At 35.7% G+C, this 22,359-nt stretch overlaps 1 protein-coding gene across 7 annotated transcripts; it reads left to right on the top strand.

The window, feature by feature from the left end:
* Positions 1–4,113: 4,113 nt before the first annotated feature.
* Positions 4,114–22,021, top strand: LOC309503636 (uncharacterized protein). Of its 7 annotated transcripts, none has more exons than XM_082176398.1 (10): positions 4,137–4,221; positions 18,478–18,501; positions 18,610–18,846; positions 19,068–19,403; positions 19,535–19,861; positions 20,144–20,248; positions 20,446–20,511; positions 20,675–20,749; positions 20,826–20,854; positions 20,995–22,021. In XM_082176398.1, the coding sequence occupies exons 1-10, from the start codon at positions 4,155–4,157 to the stop codon at positions 21,061–21,063; spliced, it is 1,335 nt and encodes a 444-aa protein (XP_082032524.1). In that variant the 5' UTR covers positions 4,137–4,154; the 3' UTR covers positions 21,064–22,021. The 7 variants fall into 7 exon arrangements, with proteins under 7 accessions (XP_082032527.1, XP_082032526.1, XP_082032524.1 ...); XM_082176396.1 differs by lacking the exon at positions 4,137–4,221 and adding an exon at positions 17,012–17,905 and having other exon boundaries at positions 20,678–20,749; XM_082176395.1 differs by lacking the exon at positions 4,137–4,221 and adding an exon at positions 17,016–17,905.
* The last annotated feature ends 338 nt before the right edge of the window (positions 22,022–22,359 follow it).

The raw sequence follows: 22,359 nt of genomic DNA, 5'->3' as shown, positions 1-22,359 counted from the left end.
TGGTAACTGTGAGACAGTCAACACAGTCTGAGAGAAGTGTCCATTGTAACTGTTTTTCATTTCAAAATGGTTCAGACCCCAAATGAAGGTTGGCTGAGTTTTAGTATATTATTTTATTAGCATGCAACAGTAAAAAAAAAAGATATATATACAGTACCAGTCAAAAGTTTGGAAACATTATTTTTAATGTTTTTGAAAGAAGTCTCTTATGCTCATCAAGCCTGCAGTTAAAAAAAAAAAAAAAAACAGTAATATTATGAAATATTACAATTTAAAATAATGGTTCTCTTTTTTAATATATTTTAAAATGTAATTTATTTTTGTGATGCAAAGCTGAATTTTCATCAGCAAGTACTCCAGTCTTTGGTGTCTTATGATCCTTCAGAAATCATTCTAATATGATGATTTGATACTCAGTTATTATCAATGATGGAAACAGTTGTGCTGTTTAATGTATTTTTTTGGAATACTTTTTTCAGGATTCATTGATGAGTAAAACGTTAACAGCATTTATTCATAAAAACAGCATTTATTCAAAATAAAAACATTTCTAACAATATAAATCGTTACCATCACCTCTTACCAATTTAACGCATCCTTGTTGAATTAAAGTACTAATTTCTTTAGAAAAAAAATAGTTATTGTTCCCAAACTTTTGAACGGTAGTGTATATTGTTACAAAAGATTTCTATTCTAAATAAATACAGTTCTTTTTAACTTTTTATTCATCAAATAATCCTGAAAAAAGTATCTCAGGTTATAAAAAAAATATTAAGCAGCACAACTGTTTCCAACATTGATCATAAATCATCATATTAGAGTGATTTCTGAAGGATCATAAGACACCAAAGACTGGAGTACTTGCTGATGAAAATTCAGCTTTGCATCACAAAAATAAATTACATTTTAAAGTATATTAAAAAAGAGAACCATTATTTTAAATTGTAATAATATTTCATAATATTATTATTTTTATTTATTTTTTTTTTACTGCAGGCTTGATGAGCATAAGAGACTTCTTTCAAAAGCATTAAAAATAGTAATGTTTCCAAACTTTTGACTGGTAGTGTATATAGCCTATATAGGATATTACATTGCAGTGGGACAAAGACAGACAACAAAACTTGTTGTAGACTACTCTTCATATTTTACTGCAAATCCTAAAGAAGGCTTAATGGTAGGTTGTGACAAGGTCTTTGGGGCATGGGGGTTGTTGGGCAACAAAATGTCAGTTCAGATAAATTTCTTTGCACAATTTATAATGTTTTTCTTTTCACAATGCAAATGTATCGTGGTGGTGGGGGTAAACGATGGACCAATACCAGATCGTATAGTGGTAATTTAATATCACAAGCTGACTACGCCACCCCTTTCCAAAGAAAGGGGAAATACTACCCAATACAAATAGGGCACACAAGTTCGTTACCATGGAGGGCAAAAAGACGTGGATAATCAGTACAAAAGTTTGTTTATTAAGTTCACATCAATAGATAACACTCTCAGGTTAATGCAAGGCAGAATGTCACTCAAATGACTAGTACAGCACCGTTCATCTACACACACACACACACACACACACACACACACACACACACACACACACACACACACACACACACACACACACACACACAATAAAAGAAAATGATGATGGCTGAGGCTTACCCGTAGCGGGGTAGGCTAGCTAGGTATCGAATCCAAAAGCCACACGCACACACCAAGTGAGGTGCAAGGGGGTAGCCCAGAGCCATAGAGAGAGAAAAAGTGTAAAAGTGTTTTCTCTACCACTCTGGGGTAGCCTATAAGCGGCAAACCACACTCAGTGCTTGAAATACCACCACCAGAAGCCAAGAAAAGCTAGCCTCCCAGCCCGGGGTCCATCAGCCTAAAATAAACACAAAAAAAGGTTAATGAACACACGAATGATAGGACAAATAAAATTCTGATTGATGCAAAACCTTCACAAAGGGAGCACTAATTTGTAAACAAAACATAACAAATCACAGAGCAACAAAGTTGCAACTTAATGAATTACAAAATAATCAACAAACTAAAACAAAAACAAAGTAAAAAAAATTCTGAAACAAGACACAGGTGTTTGTCATTTGCACTTGACCCACTTACTCCCGACTTTCTCTCCCGTCACAGACCTCGCTGAGCCACTTCCGACGCATAAATTGTGATTTATAAAAACAAACTTGGCGGGAAAATTTGCGCACCTGCTCGCAAACTCTGACCCATGCGTACGAACATTTTGGAGACGGAGCAGTTTGGCGACACCGATGGTGAGCTGGAGTTAAATGTCTTTTTGGTCACTTTTAGACAGAACATTTTAAGAAAATTATAATTCAAGTTAAAGTTAAACATTCAAATTCATTGATTTAATTAAACCTATTAAGTTGCAAACGTTATTTTGAGTTCTGTTGACGTTATAATGTTGATCACTACATTTGGCCTACTTAATATTGTGTGTAATTTAAACAAAAATTAGTTTACACTATTATTATATTATAGAAACACTATTTACACAAGCAATGACTGGGCTAATGTCAGTGATAATAAGTAATATCTTTCTTGTTCATTAAATTCACATGCGAAATCAGTTACATTTGGCATGTGCTATGAAAGCAGTGTATTTTAAATAAAATAGGTAAGATTAATTGGTTCCAGGGCAACAACTCAAATAATTGGAACGACTTAAAGTAATTGAGTAATCACCTTAAAAATAATTGTGTTCATGCTACAAATTAAGTTCCTCTAATTCAATGCTGTTTGTTGGTTGAACAATTTCATTGGAAGTTGTCATAATAAAAATAAAAAAATTAATGCAAACTGTCACGTCAAATTATTATTTTATTTTTATTTTTTATTTTTTTTGAGCCAACACATTGTTTTAGTGTGTGGTCGGAATCTCCCAAAGAGAGCCTTTCAGGAAAGATGCAAGGTCCGAGAACCACACTTCAACTGGCCAAAAAGGAGCAACTAGCAATAGGCGAACTCCCTTTTGCCCGACTCTGGCCAGAACTCCCGGGAGCTGAGGGATTGAGGAAAAGGCATAAAATGAAGCCCTCGGCCACGTTTGTACCATGGAATCCAGTCCTAGTGGAGCTGGAGGTATGAGAGAAAACCAGAGGGGACAGTGGGTCGACTCCTCGGTGGCGAACAGATCCACTCTCTCTTTGCTGAACCTCTAGGTGGAGTCTCCAATCCCTGGGTCTCAGCACCTGCCTCGACAGATTGTCCTCTCCCACATTCAAATGCCCTGGAATATAAACTACTCTAAGTGATAGCAGTCTGCCTTGAGCCCAGAGTAACATCAGAATCATCAGCCTGAACAGGGAGAAAGAACACAGACAGACTACTGTAGAAGACTGCTGACATGTTGTCTGTCAGTATTAACGCATGTTAGCCTCTCAGATCTGGGAGAAAATATTTTAGAGCCAGAAATAAAACTTTCATCTCAAAGCAATTTAAGAGCCAAAGATTTTCCATGATCGCCCCCCAGCCAGTGAAGCAAGCATCTGTAGTCGACCATACCACCCCCAGAAAAATCTCAATGCCGAACCGCTACCTCTTCCAACTTGGTCATTACGAGCCAGTCGTCGATGTACTTGCGCATGTGAATGCCTTGGAGTCACCTGACCATCCTTTTGGCCAATCAAGATTGGCGTTTTTCACACATGCTTTAAACACCGGCTCACGCAAAAGCGTTCCAATAGCGTCAACGTCATGACGCAGCATCAAGTTTAATTTAAAAGGAAACTCATAGTTTAGTTTAGCAAATCATTTCCTGAACCGGAAATTAGCTAATCATGCAAACCAGACTAATCTAAAATAATATTTCTAAACATGCCTTCTTATATTGATACAAGATGACCTAAAATAGGTTTATTAGGGCTGTTTAAAGTCCTGTACAAACAGAAGATTTCAAAAAATTATATTTTCTTTCTTATGAGTTAGATCTTTAGGGCATTTGTTCATACAAATTAATTAGTTCTAGATAGTACTGTATCTCTCTGCATGGACATTTTGTTTAAAATTCATGTACTGGTTGTTTTCTATGACAGGCAGGTTTTGCACCGCCCATTAAAATGTACTGTCTAGCCGTTTCTTCAGAGTGCATTATTGTATCCGAGGCAGTGAAAAGAAGAATCATGTCACTTAAACCTTTTCAAATCTTTATATTGATGTGTGGATTTTGTTCCCGATTCCACGCCAACGGTGAGTCTCACTTTAACCAATTGATCATATCAAAAACTCTTCACTCTTTTGCTGTTTTTATTTTACTCACAACATACACTAATTAGAAATCGATAAATTATAAATTATGGAATGATTTAATAATGTTCAAACAATTAAAAAAAACATTTAAACATTATAATTTATACAGTGCAGTAATCTGTAGGTTTCGTAATCTCCATTGTCATCAAATTTAAATTAAATGTAAAGATAACGGTTTAATTCAAAACAAATTAACTAAAGTAAAAGATTTAAAAAAAAAAAAAGTTCAGAAATATCACTCATACACCCTCACAGGCACATAAACTACTGGAGTTGAACATTACATGACAGCAAATACTTAAACATGTCTGTGTGTCAATGTCAGCATACAGTATATAGGCCTACTGTAGCCGCTCTTTGTTTAAATGTTTTTAAAATTCTGATGAATACATACAGTACTGTGCAAAAGTCTTAGGCATGTTAATACCCCCCCCCCCCCCCCCCCCCCCAAAAAAATACGGTTTTAAGTCAGTTATTTATATCATTTGCTGTAGTGTGTCAGTAGGAAATATCAGTTTACATTTCCAAACATTCTTTTTGCCATTAATTGTAATAATCCAGTGAGATTTGTGTATGCACAAGGAGTCTGACAACAGCCGGTATGATCTGATCTCACCATCATCGAGTCCGTCTGTGATTACATGAAGAAACAGAAAAAACTGAGACAGACTAAATCCAGAAGAACTGCGGGAACGTCTCCAAGATGCTTGAAGAAACCTTCCTGCAAAGCCACCTGAAAAACTATGCGCAAGTGTACCTGGACAAAAGCCGTTTTAAACGCGAAGGGTCGTTACACCATATATTGATTTGAATTAGTTAATAGAAGTTAAATCATAAATAAATTATATTTATTTTTTATTCAAATTTTATTTTTGAAAGCATTCTCACTTTACAGCATTTTAACACAAGGGCCAGTACTTTTCACAGTACTGTAGCTTTGCAGGAAGGTTTCTTCTATTGTATATTAATATGGATATTAAGGGATATTAACATGCCTAAGACTTTTGCAAAGTACTGTATTTATGGAAAGTCCTCAGATGATGTATAGCACACTTTGTGTTTTGTCCAAGGTTTATTTTATGTAATTGTAATTGTTTTTTATCCTACTCAGCATTTCAAACTGCCCCAAAGGAATGTTAGTAGACAGCAAAAATATTTTAAAAGTAACAGTACATTTTGTTAAAAATGTAGGAAAGATACACAACATTTCTCACAGTCGGTTCTTCTAATACTCTATCTTCCAAAGTTCAGCGTGGCGTTGATGTGTCTTTGCGATGCAAGGTTTCTCTCCTGTCTGAATCCTCAACATTGCAGTGGGAGAGAGATGGAGAACCAACATCCAACACCACTCTACTGTACAAAAACTCTGCTTACATCATTTTACACACCGTTGATGAACACAGTCAGGGCAAATATTACTGTAGATTAATGGAAGATGGAAATGTATCAACGGTTAGGATTCACACGCTTAATGTCAGTTCAAGTAAGTATATTATTTTATATTAAATCTGTGGTGTATGCCTTTATAATAATGGTCTATAATATTTTCATAAAAAATATTAAGTTAAACGTGCAGAAGTCATCTAAAAAAAAAACAAAAAAACTTTAGGCCTACCCTAGTGAATTTTTTTTATACTTATGCACAATTTATTTGAATGTACTTTAGTTGAACTATTAAGTATTTGTGGCAGACTATAACTTAGTTTACTTAAAGGAACACTCCACCGTTTTTTGAAATAGGGCTTATTCACCTTCTTTCCTACATTTAGATAGGCAAATGCATTTTTGTCTCAGTGCATGCATTGTTTTAGTTTGACAGGGTCGGCGCTAGCTTAGCTTAGCATAATGAATGGAATCCTTTGTTGCCAGCTAGCATGTCCTGAGTAAAAGTGATATAATTTTTTTTTAAAACCCACCTAATTACTTCTTGTGGCCTGCGTATTCACAAGTACAAATAGCGATGCAGATTAACACTAGACGATTTCCTATGCAGATATTGACTTGGGACTATATTAGGGGGAAGCACAGGTGAAGCACTGCTACTTGGGCGCAGAGATATCACGCCCAAGTAGCAGTGCTTCGCCTGTGCTTCCCCCTAATATAGTCCTTAATATATAAATCAATATCTGCCTAGGAAATCGCCTAGTGTTAATCTGCATCGCTATTTGTACTTGTTGTGAATACGCAGGCCACAAGAAGTAATTAGGTGGGTTTTTAAAAAATTTTATATCACTTTTACTCAGGACATGCTAGCTGGCAACAAAGGATTCCATTCATTGTGCTAAGCTAAGCTAGCGCCGACCCTGTCAAACTAAAACAATGCATGCACTGAGACAAAAATGCATTTGCCCACCTATCTAAATGTAGGAAAGAAAGTGAATAAGCCCTATTTCAAAAAACGGTGGAGTGTTCCTTTAACGTCTGTTTAATTGGAAGCACTCATTTTGTATTCTAAATGCATTTTAGTTGTCCAAAAGCAGTGGTGAAGTTCAACGTAGTATGTATTAAATATACTTTTTTTGTGCTAAAGTGGAACAATTCCAAGTGTACTTAAGTACACTTTAAATATGTACTCCTATATTTAAGTTTTGAAATACAGAATTCACTCAGTATAAACTTCAAATGTATTTTGGTGACATTACAATTGTAATTCAATTACAAGGTCATACTTTTAGTGCTTTTAAAACACATTGCAATGGCATTCCAAATAAACTTGAAGAGTGCTACTAATGGTATTATTATTGTTTGCTTCAAACACAATAGCCTAAACTTTATAAATAATGAAATTTTACAGACACCCCAAAGTATACCAGTAAAGGCCCTTTCACACCGGATGCGTAACGAAAAAGCGAATAGTTCGTGTGCGAATAGTTCGCATCAAAACCATTCACATCAGCCGTCGCGGCTGATGTGAATGGTTTTGATGACGCGAATTTGCGACGTCTGTGACGTTCAGAGAGCTTCAACATTCCCAAACTTTCGCGCGAATCGCGCCGACAGCTGAGAAAACATGGACACTTCATCATCATCATCATCCAGTCATAGTCATAGCATCCAGTAAAGACGAGCTTTTCATTTTATTTAAAAGACAGAAAAGAAGGTTTTGGGTGCACCCAATCTTACAGAACAGAGAGAAGGGGAGTATGCTTATGTGCACTTTTTTTTTTTTTTTTTTGGCGTCTTCAACTAAACACAGTGCGTTTTGTAATGTAACTACACATTACATGTAACACACGAAGTAAGTTAAAAATCATTAGACTAGAAACTGTAGATATCACACAAAGAATGTATAGTAGCCTATACTAAAAGTAGCCCTAAATAGTCTCACTACATTTTGTTACGTGTTCAAAGTAAACACGGTCGACGATAATAGTGTTAGCTTTCTATCCCGAAATGTAGTTTGGCCTGCTAGCCTACACAGCACAGGACTGACTATGTGTGAAGTCGCTTGTTGGTAGTGCTGTCGCTCTAATGTTATTGGTAGACTGCTCGTCTGGCCACATCTATACAAAACGTATTTTAACTATATTATTTTAATTTGACTAGGAATTAGGCTCGAAAGAAACAGTATGCTGTTCGGGAGAGTGTTTTTATATTACCACACAGCAGTGTTCAGTGGATTAAATCATTTACTAGATTAACGATCGATCAATCTATAAATTAAACTCACTCATACTGTCATAAATTACTAAAACGTCATCCGAATTTGACAAATAATACATTTTCTTGTCCCTAATAGTCAACATAATGCAGGGGAAACTGTAAAATGAACTGCAGCAGTGCTAAACTTGCATCGTAAAACTACAACACTCGATCTATAAATGTATGAATTAAACTCACTGAGACTGTCGACAGTTTCTTTTCCATGCATCATTTTATTATATCCATGTTTGTGGTTAGTTACAGTCAAATCATATAAAACAGTGAAATCGCCCTTGAACTCTTCTGTCTTGCCTGCACTGCACTCGAGACGGTGACGGGAGCTGAGCGCCACTGAAAGGCTTCTTTCCTATTGGTTGTCGCTCGCAAAAATCGCTTCTCATTTGCATAAAGTTGAAATTTAGTTGCTGTGTGTGATTGTTAAATAAAGTGTCTTGTGTTTATGCTCAAGTGGGCTCAGTGATATGTTATTAACAATATTATGGTGTTTTCTGGCTCAAAGAGGGAAAACTCACTGTTGTAGGTCTCGAAAGAAACTAATGCATTTTGTGATGTAGATTACCTAGATATTAGCCTACACTTTTTTTAAATGAGACTCTATAAATCGAGGGGATGGGGGGCCTACAAAACCTCTCAGCCCCGGGGCCTAACATAGGTTAAGGCGGCTCTGGCTATAGATAAGCACTTTCACGAGAGTCTGGCAGAGTGGATCCTCATTTTCACCTCACGATGACGGTAAGATAATATTTCTTTCTTTTATGATTGTTTGGTAATTTACTGATCTGAATAGAATTTCGACATTAACGCTTGTCCGGGACACGTGCGTGTGTTTTTTAAGGGACAAGTGAAAGAGAATTGTACTTGCCCAACCGGACAAATGCCCTGATTAAAACAATTTTCAATATCAAAAAAATTTAATAAGAAATAACGTACTCGGTTACTAACGTATAACCTCAGTTCCCTGAGAGTAGGGAGAGAGTATAGAGAGTAAAAATTAGGGAAAGAAATGCCCTTTATAAAGCTAAAACATTATTATGATAAGAGTGTTTTCCAACAGTGATGTAATGAAACATTGACAATTTAAGTTTGAAGGGAGTAAAGCCTCTGTTTAGGCAGGAAATGTAATTTTGACAAAAGAAGAACTTTTATTTTAAATCAATCTTAATTTTAATCAGCCTACTTCAGTGTGATATTTTATCATATTATCATGCTTAACACTGAGAATTTGAATAATTGTAATGTGATGTGATGATGCAGATATCTAAATCAGAGAATATCATAGGTTCGGGAGGTTGGCGGGTGGATTATTTATTTTTAACAGCAGATTCGGGGGACTCAAAGTGCACCAGATTAATGAATTTATCTTTAAAATGTACAAAATTTTCTTCCGGGGGGGCATGCCCCCGGACCCCCCTAGAGGTACCGAGCACAACCCACAAAAATACTGTGGGAAACACAGTAGGCTATATGATGATCTACAAAAAATAGACATTTAATTATCTTATTAAAATACATGATCCGGATTTTAGCACCTACGCTTCATTTTGAGCCAGGAAAAACCCGGATTATTACATAGATTTTGAAAAGTCTTTGTTCATCAATTATGTAAGGAATAATTGACGACAGGCCGTTGAATTATTAGAAAAATAATGCACACCCGAGGTGGTAATGCGGTCACGACGCGAAGCGGAGTGGCCGTTACACCTCGGGTGGGCATTATTTTTCTAATAATTCAACGGCCTGAAGTCAATTATTCCGCTTATACTACAGTTACCACACCTCGAAACATTGTTCAGATTATGTATTTCAAGACGTTTGTAAAGTTTTTGTCATTAAAACGCTCTTGTATGTAGGACTAATTTCTTACGCATCTAATCCCATGCCTCCGTTGCTAATTCCAAAACGTCATTTCAGAGTTAGTAACGGAGGTTTGAGCCACTAAAGCCGCTTTTCCACCGACATTACCCGGAACAATTTGTCCCAGGAACTTTTTTCCCAGGAACTTTTTTTGCCCCAGACCGGTTGCTTTCTGCGTTTACACCGCGGTCTGAAGTACCGGGAAGGTAAACTGCGCGCAACTGCTCCTCCCAGTCTGCGACGGACAGTAATCAGTTTTGAGCGCCACATTTAAGTATGGAGGAGATTCAAACTGTGCTGCAGTTATGTATTGGTTTACTAACGAGGTAATTAACAAAACAAAATAGACGAGCACTGATACTAAAGCGTGTTCAGAAAGCTCGTATGCGTATAAAATTAGACAACGTATGTTATCAGTTATTGTGAGACGCCTGGGACGAACGCGCAAAAATTTCCTCTTTCGCAAATACGCTTAAAAAAAAGCCTGAACCCCGTCTATCAATCATAAATAGTGACAGTCTTGTAAATAGTTGTTTGTTACTAACCTCAAAGCGCTATTTCAATCCTGTTATGGTAAATTTGTAACATGGTTTGGAGTGCCTTGCAATAGATGACAATGTGTAAACATAATGACTTAATGATAAAAGCTGTGGCAGAAAAGAGACGAGCACTGATAAAGCGTGTTCAGTAAGCTCGTAATGCTAACGTTAGATATAACATTTGTATGTTATCAGCTATTGCGGACATTGACCGTGAGATGGCTGGGACGAACGCGCAGAAAGTTTCCTCTTCCACAAATACCCTTAATAAAGCCTGAAACTCGTCGCCAGTCCACTAGTTTTTTTATTAAATTCCATATTTGCAGACAGACAACTCTTACTGCATGAAGCCACGACACGAACCGCAATAGATTTTTTAAAAAGGGAGGTTAAAAATAAATAAAATGCTGCGTGGAATCATCCAACCAAAATGCGGCGTGAACACAATCAATCAGCTTGTGCAGCGCACAAGTCCCACCCCTGAAAGTTCCTGAACTTTGAAAAAGTACTACCTCGTGAGCAGGGACTATCGGAGGGGGAAATATTTACCCGGAACTTCATTTAGACCCTGGTTCCTGCGGTGTAAACACATCGAGTACCAGCCCAAAGTTCCTAGTTCCTGGGGAAAGTTCCTGCGGTGGAAACGCGGCTTAATGCTGGGGACACACGACTCGCTGACACATTCTCTGACTGGTTTCATCGACTGCAGCAGATTTTAAACACCGACTTTGAACACAGACTGAACGCGCTGAACACGCGTTTGGGCATGATCAGTCATAAGTATCAAATTACATTCATAACCGGCCTTAAAGTGTGTTCCCGGCTTTATGCAGTTATTAATGCAGTTATTAGAGAGAGATGTTGCAATAATGAGACAGAAAAGCATGTGCGTCATTATTATTATTTATTAATTAATTAATTCAATCGTTTTAATTAATTCGTTAATTCTTTTTTTTTCCTATTATTGACAGATGACAGTAGACTAGCCAAATAAATGAAACCCAAAGCCCTTTTAACAAGTAGGCCTATCAATAATTATTTATTTGTTAAATTATCTGCAATAAAAATCCGTGCTGCAGGACTATCCATTTATTTAGCCTATATTCAGTTTAATTTTCTATTGATTATAGATAGGACTTTATAGTTTATTTATTCAGATTAAACTGCATGTTTCTATTGATTGTGAAGCTAGACGTTGAAAATTGCAGATCAAGCGCATGGGGCGAAATGCTTTTTCTTGTTATGAATTGTATCCTATTTTCCGTTATTACAGTTGACTACGCGAAGTGATATGGAACTGTAATGCGGTCAAGACCTGCCTGGAACTACTTTAGCCGTGCGTTTCCCTGAAAATAATGCACACCTTAGAACGTTCGTCAACCAATCAGATTCAAGCATTCAACGGCCCTGTAGTATAAGCAGAGTTAATGCTCAGCTGGAAAAACATGTTCTGAAACACTAAAAGTTAAGTAAATGAAATTATAGTATTATATGAAATAAATAAATGAATATATGTATATTATTTGTATACAAGAGTATATGTATACAAGAGCTTTGACACAATTCGAACACTGACTAAAACTATCACACAACAAACTCACAGTCAAGATAACCGAGTTGGTTGGCAATGCTACGCCACACATTGTCTTTCAAATCGTTGTCCTTGTAGTATGTGATTGGCTGAAGTCTTATGTCGCCGCAAAAGTAAAAAAAAAAAAAAAATCGACATCGAAGCGAATAAAATAAAAGTCGTTTTTTCGCCGCTGCGCATTCGCGTTCGGTGTGGAAGCACTCATTGCACAAACAGCTGATCGAAAAATAAAACCATCGCGCGAATGATTCGAGCGTCAAAATCGCGTCCAGTGTGAAAGGGCCTTAACTCACTTATTTGGAGAACATTAGTCAGACAATGGGAACAGATATAAGTAAATTGAATGTAGGAAACATAAGCACACTCCGTTAACCAGTTGCGCCACCACGCAAAAACTGGGGTTACTTTGCGTTCTTTCTATACTGTTACAAGTACTGCTATAAGCAAACATATTTTTCCATCAATGACAGCACAAATTATATGGATTTAAAGACTGCGAATCGCCAAGAAAAGTCTCAATATAGGCGCAGTAGAAAATACTGGCATGAAAATAAACTTGAAACGGCCTGTATAGAACACGAAAGTGTATTAAACTTGAAACTGTTGAAGAAATAAAGCCAGCAGACACAACATTAAACTTTACCTTGTAACACCTGCTTTTAAAAACATGATGTTGCATAAAGAATTAAAGGACCAGAGACTTCCACGTTTCAATGAGCCATTAGCCTACACCACAAATCACCATACAGTCAGACATAGTCGTTCAGTTGCAAGGGGAACTTTTAGTTTTATAGTAGCATCTTTGGCTACCAAGAGCTCAGTCTTTAGAGTAATATAGGACCAAGATGAAACAGTACTTAAGTGCAACGTTGATAAATGCAATATGCAACGCTGAGAAGAGAGAACTGTTCTGGAGACCGGAGAGAGTTCAAACAGCCCGCATTCACTCAACCGTTGATTTGTAGTCACGTCGGAGGGTGGGGGAGGGGTGCATTGTCTTATTTCTTAAAGGAACAGTCCACCGTTTTTTGAAATAGGGCTTATTCACCTTCTTTCCTACATTTAGATAGGTGGGCAAATGCATTTTTGTCTCAGTGCATGCATTGTTTTAGTTTGACAGGGTTGGCGCTAGCTTAGCTTAGCATAATGAATGGAATCCTTTGTTGCCAGCTAGCATGTCCTGAGTAAAAGTAAAAAAAAAAAAAAAAAAAAACCACCTAATTACTTCTTGTAGCCTGCGTATTCACAACAAGTAAAAATAGCGATGCAGATTAACACTAGGCGATTTCCTATGCAGATATTGACTTGGGACTATATTAGGGGGAAGCACAGGTGAAGCACTGCTACTTGGGCGCAGAGATATCACGCCCAAGTAGCAGTGCTTCACCTGTGCTTCCCCCTAATATAGTCCTTAATATATAAGTCAATATCTGCCTAGGAAATCGCCTAGTGTTAATCTGCATCGCTATTTGTGCTTGTTGTGAATACGCAGGCCACAAGAAGTAATTAGGTAGGCCCTATTTCAAAAAACGGTGGAGTGTTCCTTTAAGAGTATGTTAAATATATTAATAATATTGATTTTAATTAAGTAATATTTGTGGTTCTTGAAACAGATCAGTTTTTATTCTCCATTCTCAAATATTTTGATAGAAATTTCACAAATATATTAAGTGTTTTATAAATAAATTATTTATTGCACAATACACATTTCTTAATATTAAAGCCTAAAATGTGTTTTAATATCACTATATAGGGATAGTATGATCTCTGTATAATGTCAGTCTTTAAATGCAAGATATTTAAAGTGTACCCAAAGTATACTTGCAATTGTTCCACTTTAGCACAATCAAATATAAGTATATAAATATAAATATATCTTTAGTTGGACCTCAGCACTATTTCTGGAAAACTACAGAGCATTAAGAACAAAATGAGTTATTCCAATTTAAGTATATAAATTTAGTATGCCAAAAGTACAATTGCAGGGTATTTATATTAAGTACATAAATATAAATGTATTTCAAATACATTTTAGTGTATTAATTTTCACTAGGGTATAAAGACAGTGCTTTTCAGAAATATGTTTAAAACTGAAATGTACTAACTGAGATGTATTCACTGAAATTCACCATGTTACCTATTGTCTTTCCAGCGTCATATAATGGAAATACTAAAATGAATACCATTTACAGACAAAGCTCTAATAATAGTGACGTATCACTGATCTGCAAGTCTAGAAAGGAATACGAGAGCTGGATGTGGACCTGGGAGCCGAGGCCTAATTCACAGACTGATCTGATAGCAGTTGAAAAAGGAAGAGAAGTTCAAGTTGAAGGACAAATTAAACCAGGAAGACTTTCTTCAACCACATACAATAATCAATCGTTTATCTTTCACATCTCACCTGTGAACTTCAATTATAGTGGGACATACAGGTGTATTACAAATACTGGTGTCTACACAACCACAATGCTACACACCATCAGAGGTTTGCAAATATTAATCAGTCAATCAATAATAAAAATAAATACATTGATTTTTCTGCTACATTTTGCTCATCAGTACATGTGTTCAGTGCATTTAAAAAGTAATTGATATTGTTGTTGATTTCAGTCTCAGTGGAGCCCCCTGATGGTGTGTTGAGGAATCAGTCAGTGATTCTTAACTGTGAAGTTTCTGAAGTGACTGATTCAGTGATGCTGGTCTGGCTCAGGATGGAGGGGAACAGAGGAGTGCTGGAAAAACAGCAAATTATGACTAAGAAAAACAACAAGTTACAACTCACAGTGAATCTATCCAGCAATGAAACAGAGCACTGGCAGTGTGCAGTCTTTACTGAGGATACACTCAGAGCTCTGGCTCCTATAACAATCAGTCTTTCCTCATTAACAGAAACCTCAACTGTACCAAACCAAGGTAATAAATTAACCATTAAGTTTACGTACTAGCATACAAATAGTGAATTGTCACAGTGTAGTCATGATGCTGGGCAGTGTTGGTGTATTATCTGACTCCACATGTTTCTGCAGAAGATATGACACAGGAAAGTCATCTCCAGATCGTGATCATCGTGGTGTGTGCTGTCACTGGCACTGTGCTGATTTTGCTGTTGGGACTTCTAGTTTTTAAACGTCAGCGAAAAACAGGTGAGCTAATCTCAGAGACCGTATGAGGAGGAGAAGATGCTCCATAGAAAAATAAACGGGACAAATTGTTACACTCAGTGTGGCAGCTGGATAATTGTTGTGACTTTCAGTTACAAAAGCGAATTGTTTTTTTTAAAGAGACATTAGCCTGTTTTTTGTAGCCTACTCTATATGCATGCTTATTAACTCGATAAGCCTGAAAGAAACAGATTTTATCATGACTTGGGCTGTCTCCATTCAAGTAGATTGGAGCTGTACTTGTATACCTTTTTTGCATACATAGCAAATATTTAATAAAATGGCTGCTAAATCAATTGGGCTTGTCTTAAAGGGACATTAGCTTATCTGCACATTATTATTGCACATTAACCTCTGTGTGTTCTTTACAATGACAAATATGCTAAATCCGTGACTATTTTCCAGGAGATGACAGCTGGTTTAAAACCAATTCTGCAAGTTCAGAGGTCAGCTGAAAACATGTTCTTTCATAAACATTTCAGATTGTCATTTTGATTTGCTAATGATACATGTGTTGTTTGTGATTTACAGTAAAAGTACACTCTTTAAGCTTGTATATCTCAATATCTACAGGATATGGACTGCAGTACTACAGTCATCTATTCAGCTACAGCACAATGAGTCTTCACTCTGGAAAAATCATGTACAGAACCTTGTTTTCCTTTTTTTTAAATTATCATCATTGAATGGAATTGAAGACATCAAATGATTCTTGTATTAATAATAACACGCTAGTCGTGCATTATTTTGGTATGATAGAAATTCATTAAGAGTAATAAAGCTTGTTCTGCTCAAGTGAGATTGTGAGTGTGCTCTATCTGTAAGTAAAGGGCTGTTGGGTTTATTTTCATAGAAGAAAACAAATGCCACAAACATCATCATCAGAGTATAATCAGACTTGTATCAATATGTTTGCATACCAGAAAGAAACCTCCATGTGGTTTCATGACACGCGATTCTGCTAAATGCTGCAACGTATTTCCTGGTATGGAAAAAAACGAAGATGTTTTGGTAACACTTTATTTTAAGGTGATGTAGTTACACGTACTACATGTACTTATTACTAAAGTAATAACAGTAAATTATGCATAACTGCAAGTAACTAACTCTAACCCAAACCCTAATCCTAACCGTAACTCTATATGTAGTTATTTAATATTACTCAGTAGCCTACTCATTTGAATAAGTACAATTTAACTACATCACCTTCATATAAAGTGTAACTGATTTTTATTTTTTTTTTTATTTTTTTTTTTTTGCTTTTAGCTCAACCAAAAGTAAGAATGCAAAAAGAAAATACTTAAGTGCAAGCATTTTAAACAAAGACATTCATAAAAATAAATGTAAAATGATTGCATTCCCTGTGTGAACTGAAGCCTATAAAAGTCATTTATATTGCTAATTTTGAGATATGAAATTTCATCAGGCACATTTGACTCTGTGAAGGCAAGGGATTTAATAAATAAAAAAACAGTAACACTTTAGTTTAGAATCCAATTCACACTAAAGTTGCTTATTAGCATACATATTACTAGGAGATTGGCTCTGTTTAGTAGCCTACTTATAAACCACATATTAATGCCTTATTCTGCATGACCATATTCTATGTCCCTAAATCCCATACCCATAAAATACCTAAACTTAACAACTACCTTACCATCTAATAAGCAGTACTTAGGAGTTGATTGAGGCAAAAGTCATAGTTAATAGTAAGTTAAAATTGAGAATCGGACCCTGAGTGTGACCTAAAAAAAAAACAATAGTAATGTTTCTTATGCCCCTTGTCTAACTATAACCACCTCAGACCAGCACTCAGAACTGGAACACGAAACACAAGTTCACATTTTTTTTTTAAATTCTTTTAATTTATTTCTGTTCTATTCAAATTCATTTTTGTACATTTTATTAAATTCATTTGTATTGCCAAAATCTATAGTTTGGTATTATTGTTTCCTTATATAAATATAGAATTTCATAATTTACTGTACTGTTCATTGAAAAGCCTATAAAGAAAGCTGTTTAATGGCAGGTTTTGACAAGGTTTTTGAGGCATGGGGGTTGTATATCAGTTCAGTTCAATTTATTTACACAATTTATAATGATTTTCACAATACATTGTTTATAGCTTAACAAAGGCTAGTGCCTTTAAAAAGCCCAGCAAAAAATAGACAGTGTTAATTTTTAATATTTTGTAGAGTTGTACTGCATGTGCCTTACAAATAAACTAAGTTCCAAAAATAGACCTCAAAAACGCTGGTTGTGAGTTTATATCACACTTTCGATCACAGATACGTGTGCCTGAGAGAAACCTCAAGTTAGTTCACTTTAGCAAATCATTTCCTGCACTGGAAATTAGATAATCGTGAAAACCAGACTACTCTAAAAAAATATATATGTGTTTCACGTGTCCAACTTGTTTTATTTTATTGATGCAAAAGAACCTAAAATGGGTTTATTAGAGCTGTTTAAACCATGTACAAACAGAAGATTTCAAAAAACATGATTTCTTTTTTATGAGTTAGATTTTTAGAAATTTGTTCAAACTTCTAAATGTAATTAATGATGCAAAATAAATGAGTGCTAGATAGTACAGTATCACTCTGCATGGACATTTTGTTTAAAATTCATGTGCTGGTTGTTTTCTATGACAGACAAATTTCTGAATATTGCACCGCCCATTAAAATGTACTGTCTAGCTGTTTCTTCAGAGTGCATCATTTTATCCGAGGCACTGACAAGAAGAATCATGTCACTTAAACCTTTTCAAATCTTTATATTGATGTTTGGATTTTTTTCCCGATTCCACGCCAACGGTGAGTCTCACTTTAACCAATTGATCATATCAAAAACTCTCTCTTTTGCTGTTCTTATTTTACTCACAACATACACTAATTAGAAATTGATAAATTATGGAATGATTTAATAATGTTCAAACTATTTAAAAAAACGTTTAAACATTATAATTTATACAGTACAGTAATCTGTAGGTTTCATAATCTCCATTGTAATCAAATTTAAATTAAATATCTATTTAAAGATAACGGTTTCATTCAAAACAAATTAACTAAGGTAAAAGATAAAAAAATATCACTCATACACTCTCACAGGCACATAAATCTACTGAAGTTGAACATTACTGTATGACAACAGATACTTAAACATGTCTGTGTGTCAACGTCAGTGATCAACAATCTGACAATCCAAAAAAAATATATATATATATTTATAAAGCATACATTCTGTAGCCTCTCTTTGTTCAAATGTTTTGAAAATGCTGGTGAACATATGTTGTATTTATGGAAAGTCCTCAGATGATGTATAGCACACTTTGTGTTTTGTCCAAGGTTTATTTTATGTAATTGTAATTGTTTTTTATCCTACTCAGCATTTCAAACTGCCCCAAAGGAAGGTTAGTAGACAGAAAAAATATTTTAAAAGTAACAGTAATTTTTGTTATAAATGTAGGAAAGATACACAACATTTCTCACAGTCGGTTCTAATACTCTATCTTCCAAAGTTCAGCGTGGCGATGATGTGTCTTTGCGATGCGAGGTCTCTCTCCTGTCTGAATCCTCAACATTGCAGTGGGAGAGAGATGGAGAACCAACATCCAACACCACTCTACTGTACAACAACTCTGCTTACATCATTTTACACACCGTGGATGAACACAGTCAGGGGAAATATTACTGTAGATTAATGGAAGATGGAAGAGTAGAAACGGTTAGGAATCACACGCTTAATGTCAGTTCACGTAAGTATATTATTTTATATTAAATATGTGGTGTATGCCTAAATAATAAAGATCTAAAATATTTTCATCAAGAATACTGCAAGTTAATAAATTAACTTATAATTAATAATGTGCAAAAGTCTTTGTCTTTATTGTAAAAGAAATGAAATATGTTTAAAACTGAAATGTACTAACTGAGATGTATTCACTGAAATTCACCGTGTTACCTATTGTCTTTCCAGATTCACATAATGGAAATACTAAAATGAATACCATTTACAGACAAAGCTCTGATAATAGTGACGTATCACTGATCTGCAAGTCTAGAAAGGAATACGAGAGCTGGAAGTGGACCTGGGAGCCGAGGCCTAATTCACAGACTGATCTGATAGCAGTTGAAAAAGGAAGAGAAGTTCAAGTAAAAGGACAAATTAAACCAGGAAGACTTTCTTCAACCACATACAATAGTCAATCGTTTATCTTTCACATCTCACCTGTGTACTTCAAATATAGTGGGAAATACAGGTGTATTACAAATACTGGTGTCTACACAACCACAATGCTACACACCATCAGAGGTTTGCAAATATCAATCAGTCAATCAATCAATAAAAATAAATACATTGATTTTTCAGCTACATTTTGCTCATCAGTACATGTGTTCATCGCATTTAAAAGTCAATGATGTTGATGTTGTTGTTGATTTCAGTCTCAGTGGAGCCCCCTGATGGTGTGTTGAGGAATCAGTCAGTGATTCTTACCTGTGAAGTTTCTGAAGGGACTGATTCAGTGATGCTGGTCTGGCTCAGGATGGAGGGGAACAGAGGAGTGCTGGGAAAACAGCAAATTATGAATGAGAAAAACAAGAAGTTACAACTCACAGTGAATCTGTCCAGCAATGAAACAGAGCACTGGCAGTGTGCAGTCTTTACTGAGGATACACTCAGAGCTCTGGCTCCTATAACAATCAGTCTTTCCTCATCAACTACTGATGCTCCAGTTACATCATCCGGAACCCCAACTGTAACAAACCAAAGTAATATATTTTAACCATTACTTTACAGTATTTTTTTTCACCCTTAACTCAGAGCTCTGGCTCCTATAACAATCAGTCTTTCCTCATCAACAGAAACCTCAACTGTACCAAACCAAGATAAAATCTTTAACCATTAATATACAGTACTTTTCACCTTATCGCAGAAAAAAAGTATGCTCAAAATGTACAATGTAACCTACAGCTCATTTTCAAATGATCCTGGTAAAGAAAAGTCAACAAATGAATTTAATTAATATAAATAAAGTCTCTATTTTCTTTTAGAATTCAACAAATATGCAAAGGCTACTGTATCCTCTGTTTTGGTTCTGTGTACTGGGATTCTGCTTGGAGCAATATTCTATTACCTTTACAGAAAACGAATGTCAGGTAAAAAACATCTGTGTATCTGTATTTTCTGTCTTTTCACAGTATATGAGGGAATCACTTCTTTCTTTCCTTCTTTCTTTCTTTCTTTCTTTCTTTCTTTCTTTCTTTCTTTCTTTCTTTCTTTCTTTCTTTCTTTCTTTCTTTCTTTCTTTCTTTCTTTCTTTCTTTCTAAACTATAACTCTTGCTGTATTTGCAGTGCACTCGGACCCTCAGGAGTCTGAACCAGTCTATATCAACATCAGCCAAATGAGGAAAGATAGAGGTATTCAAATCGGCTAAATATATTTCATTTCATATAGCCTATCCATTAGCTGCAAGCTATGTTTACTATTTTTCTGAAATAACTTAACATAAAAAAATTCACAATTACAACAACAACAAATTTCCCCCCAAAAAATGAAGGTCTGGTTTTCTTCTTTCTCCTGTAGAGTTCAGCAGCACACTGGGAAACAGAGAAAAGAGTCCTGAAATGTATCGCCATGTAAAAAGGAACAGATATGGTAAGATATTTTACATCCAAAAATTCCAAAATGCCATCTCAACTCAACATCATCTCATAAAGATCTTTTTCTGCAGAAAAAACAAACATAAATAAAAGAGATGAGGTAAGTGCAGATGTTTATTAATATGTTACAGTCCAAAACATTATATTATATAATGTTGTTCATTTAATGTGCTGCCAATTGTGATTGACATTTTCCCAAAATAATTTTCTTTGCTGTTAATTTGTCTCATCTCTCCACAGACACCAGCTACATCAGACAATGTGACATACGCAACCATTTATTTCAACAAATCCAGGTTCCAGACTTAAAGATATAATTTCCCCACGCTGTCATGAAAATCTAAACGAGAGAGAATTTTGTCATTTATTCATATACCCCCAGTTTCACAGACGAGGCTTCATCTTAAAGGAACACTCCACCTTATTTTATTTTTATTTTGTGTCACCATACTTGGTCGTGTAACTACTCGTGTAACTGTATTTAAATAGGGAAAACGTGGAGGTGTTTGGTCGCTTCTAACTTCATCTCTGTTTGGATCCTAATGAATGAACTGGGCTAAGCTAAGTGCTATCAAAGTGTCGCCGCGCACCAGAGCGATTGTATACGAGAGAGATATGTATCAACCCGTCTTAGTTAAGGGAATAACATAGTTTAATATGAAAAAACGGTGGAGTGTTCCTTTAAACAGTTTGAGCTGTTTTAACTGAAAGCAACTTGCACTGACATATCTTTAAATATGTCACTGCCATTGTTTTGTCTCAAGATGCACACCAGTAATGTTTTTTTCTAAGGCATGTTTATAAGCTAAATGTCCTAATTGAACTAAGGCCTAATCCTGTCTGTGAAACCAGGTCATGGTGTTTTATTTATACAAGCCTCAAACTATTGTCTCATGGAGAAAGTATGATCACTTTCTAAATTAAACAGCAGATGGCGCTGTCTGATTACAAACTATAATCTGAGACTGTTTCGTGGTGTTGTGAGAAACACACCTAACTGCCTAATGTACACTACACAAATAATAATCTGTCAGACTGAAACTGGATAGTTGCCTTTCTTGATTAATTTTGAGTGGAGTCACATTTTTACAAGCATCAACTAAATAGCCAACTATTATTATGACTTAGCATTTGTTAAAGCCTAATGTTATAGCATCTTTCATACAAGTGCATGTACGCTGGTGAAATGGCCATTTGATGGCACTGTTTGAAAACATACTTGAAATATAATGATAATAAAAAAAAGTGTAAGTACAAAAAAGGAAAATGCAGTTACACATCCTCTTCTCTCTCGCTCTCTCTGTCTGTCACTTTCATCCTCCTGGAATCCACCCAGAACATGCTGCTTCAATGTACTTCAATCTAAAACACAAAAGTGTGGGGGGAAAAAAGTAGTTTGAATAGGATGTCTTTATGGACGAGGGATAACGCTCCACACTAACTCAAGGTTGCTCTGCTTTGTATAAATGCGTGTCTTTATTTAAACGTGGGGGGATTTTTAAACGCTTCTCAAGGTCTGCTAAGTAGAACCATTGAGTGATGAATTACAGTATGACAGGATCAAAATGTTCATAAACGATGTTCTGTGGGGAGGGAAAGGCAGAT

This window comes from Leuciscus leuciscus (assembly GCF_965113295.1).
Source record: "Leuciscus leuciscus genome assembly, chromosome: 7".
In the NCBI taxonomy this organism is placed as follows: Eukaryota; Metazoa; Chordata; class Actinopteri; order Cypriniformes; family Leuciscidae; genus Leuciscus; species Leuciscus leuciscus.
Note: the sequence above shows the minus strand (reverse complement) of the source record. Positions and strands in the feature narration are given on the sequence as shown.

What these genes read in the sequence shown, in the direction of transcription:
- LOC309503636 (XM_082176395.1), top strand. Translation starts at nt 17,719, where the DNA reads ATGTGCTGGTTGTTTTCTATGACAGACAAATTTCTGAATATTGCACCG. An exon ending in TCAAACTGCCCCAAAGGAAG is followed by an intron (nt 18,502 to 18,609) that starts GTTAGTAGACAG and finishes TATCTTCCAAAG; the next exon opens with TTCAGCGTGGCGATGATGTG. An exon ending in TGTAAAAAGGAACAGATATG is followed by an intron (nt 20,750 to 20,825) that starts GTAAGATATTTT and finishes CTTTTTCTGCAG; the next exon opens with AAAAAACAAACATAAATAAA.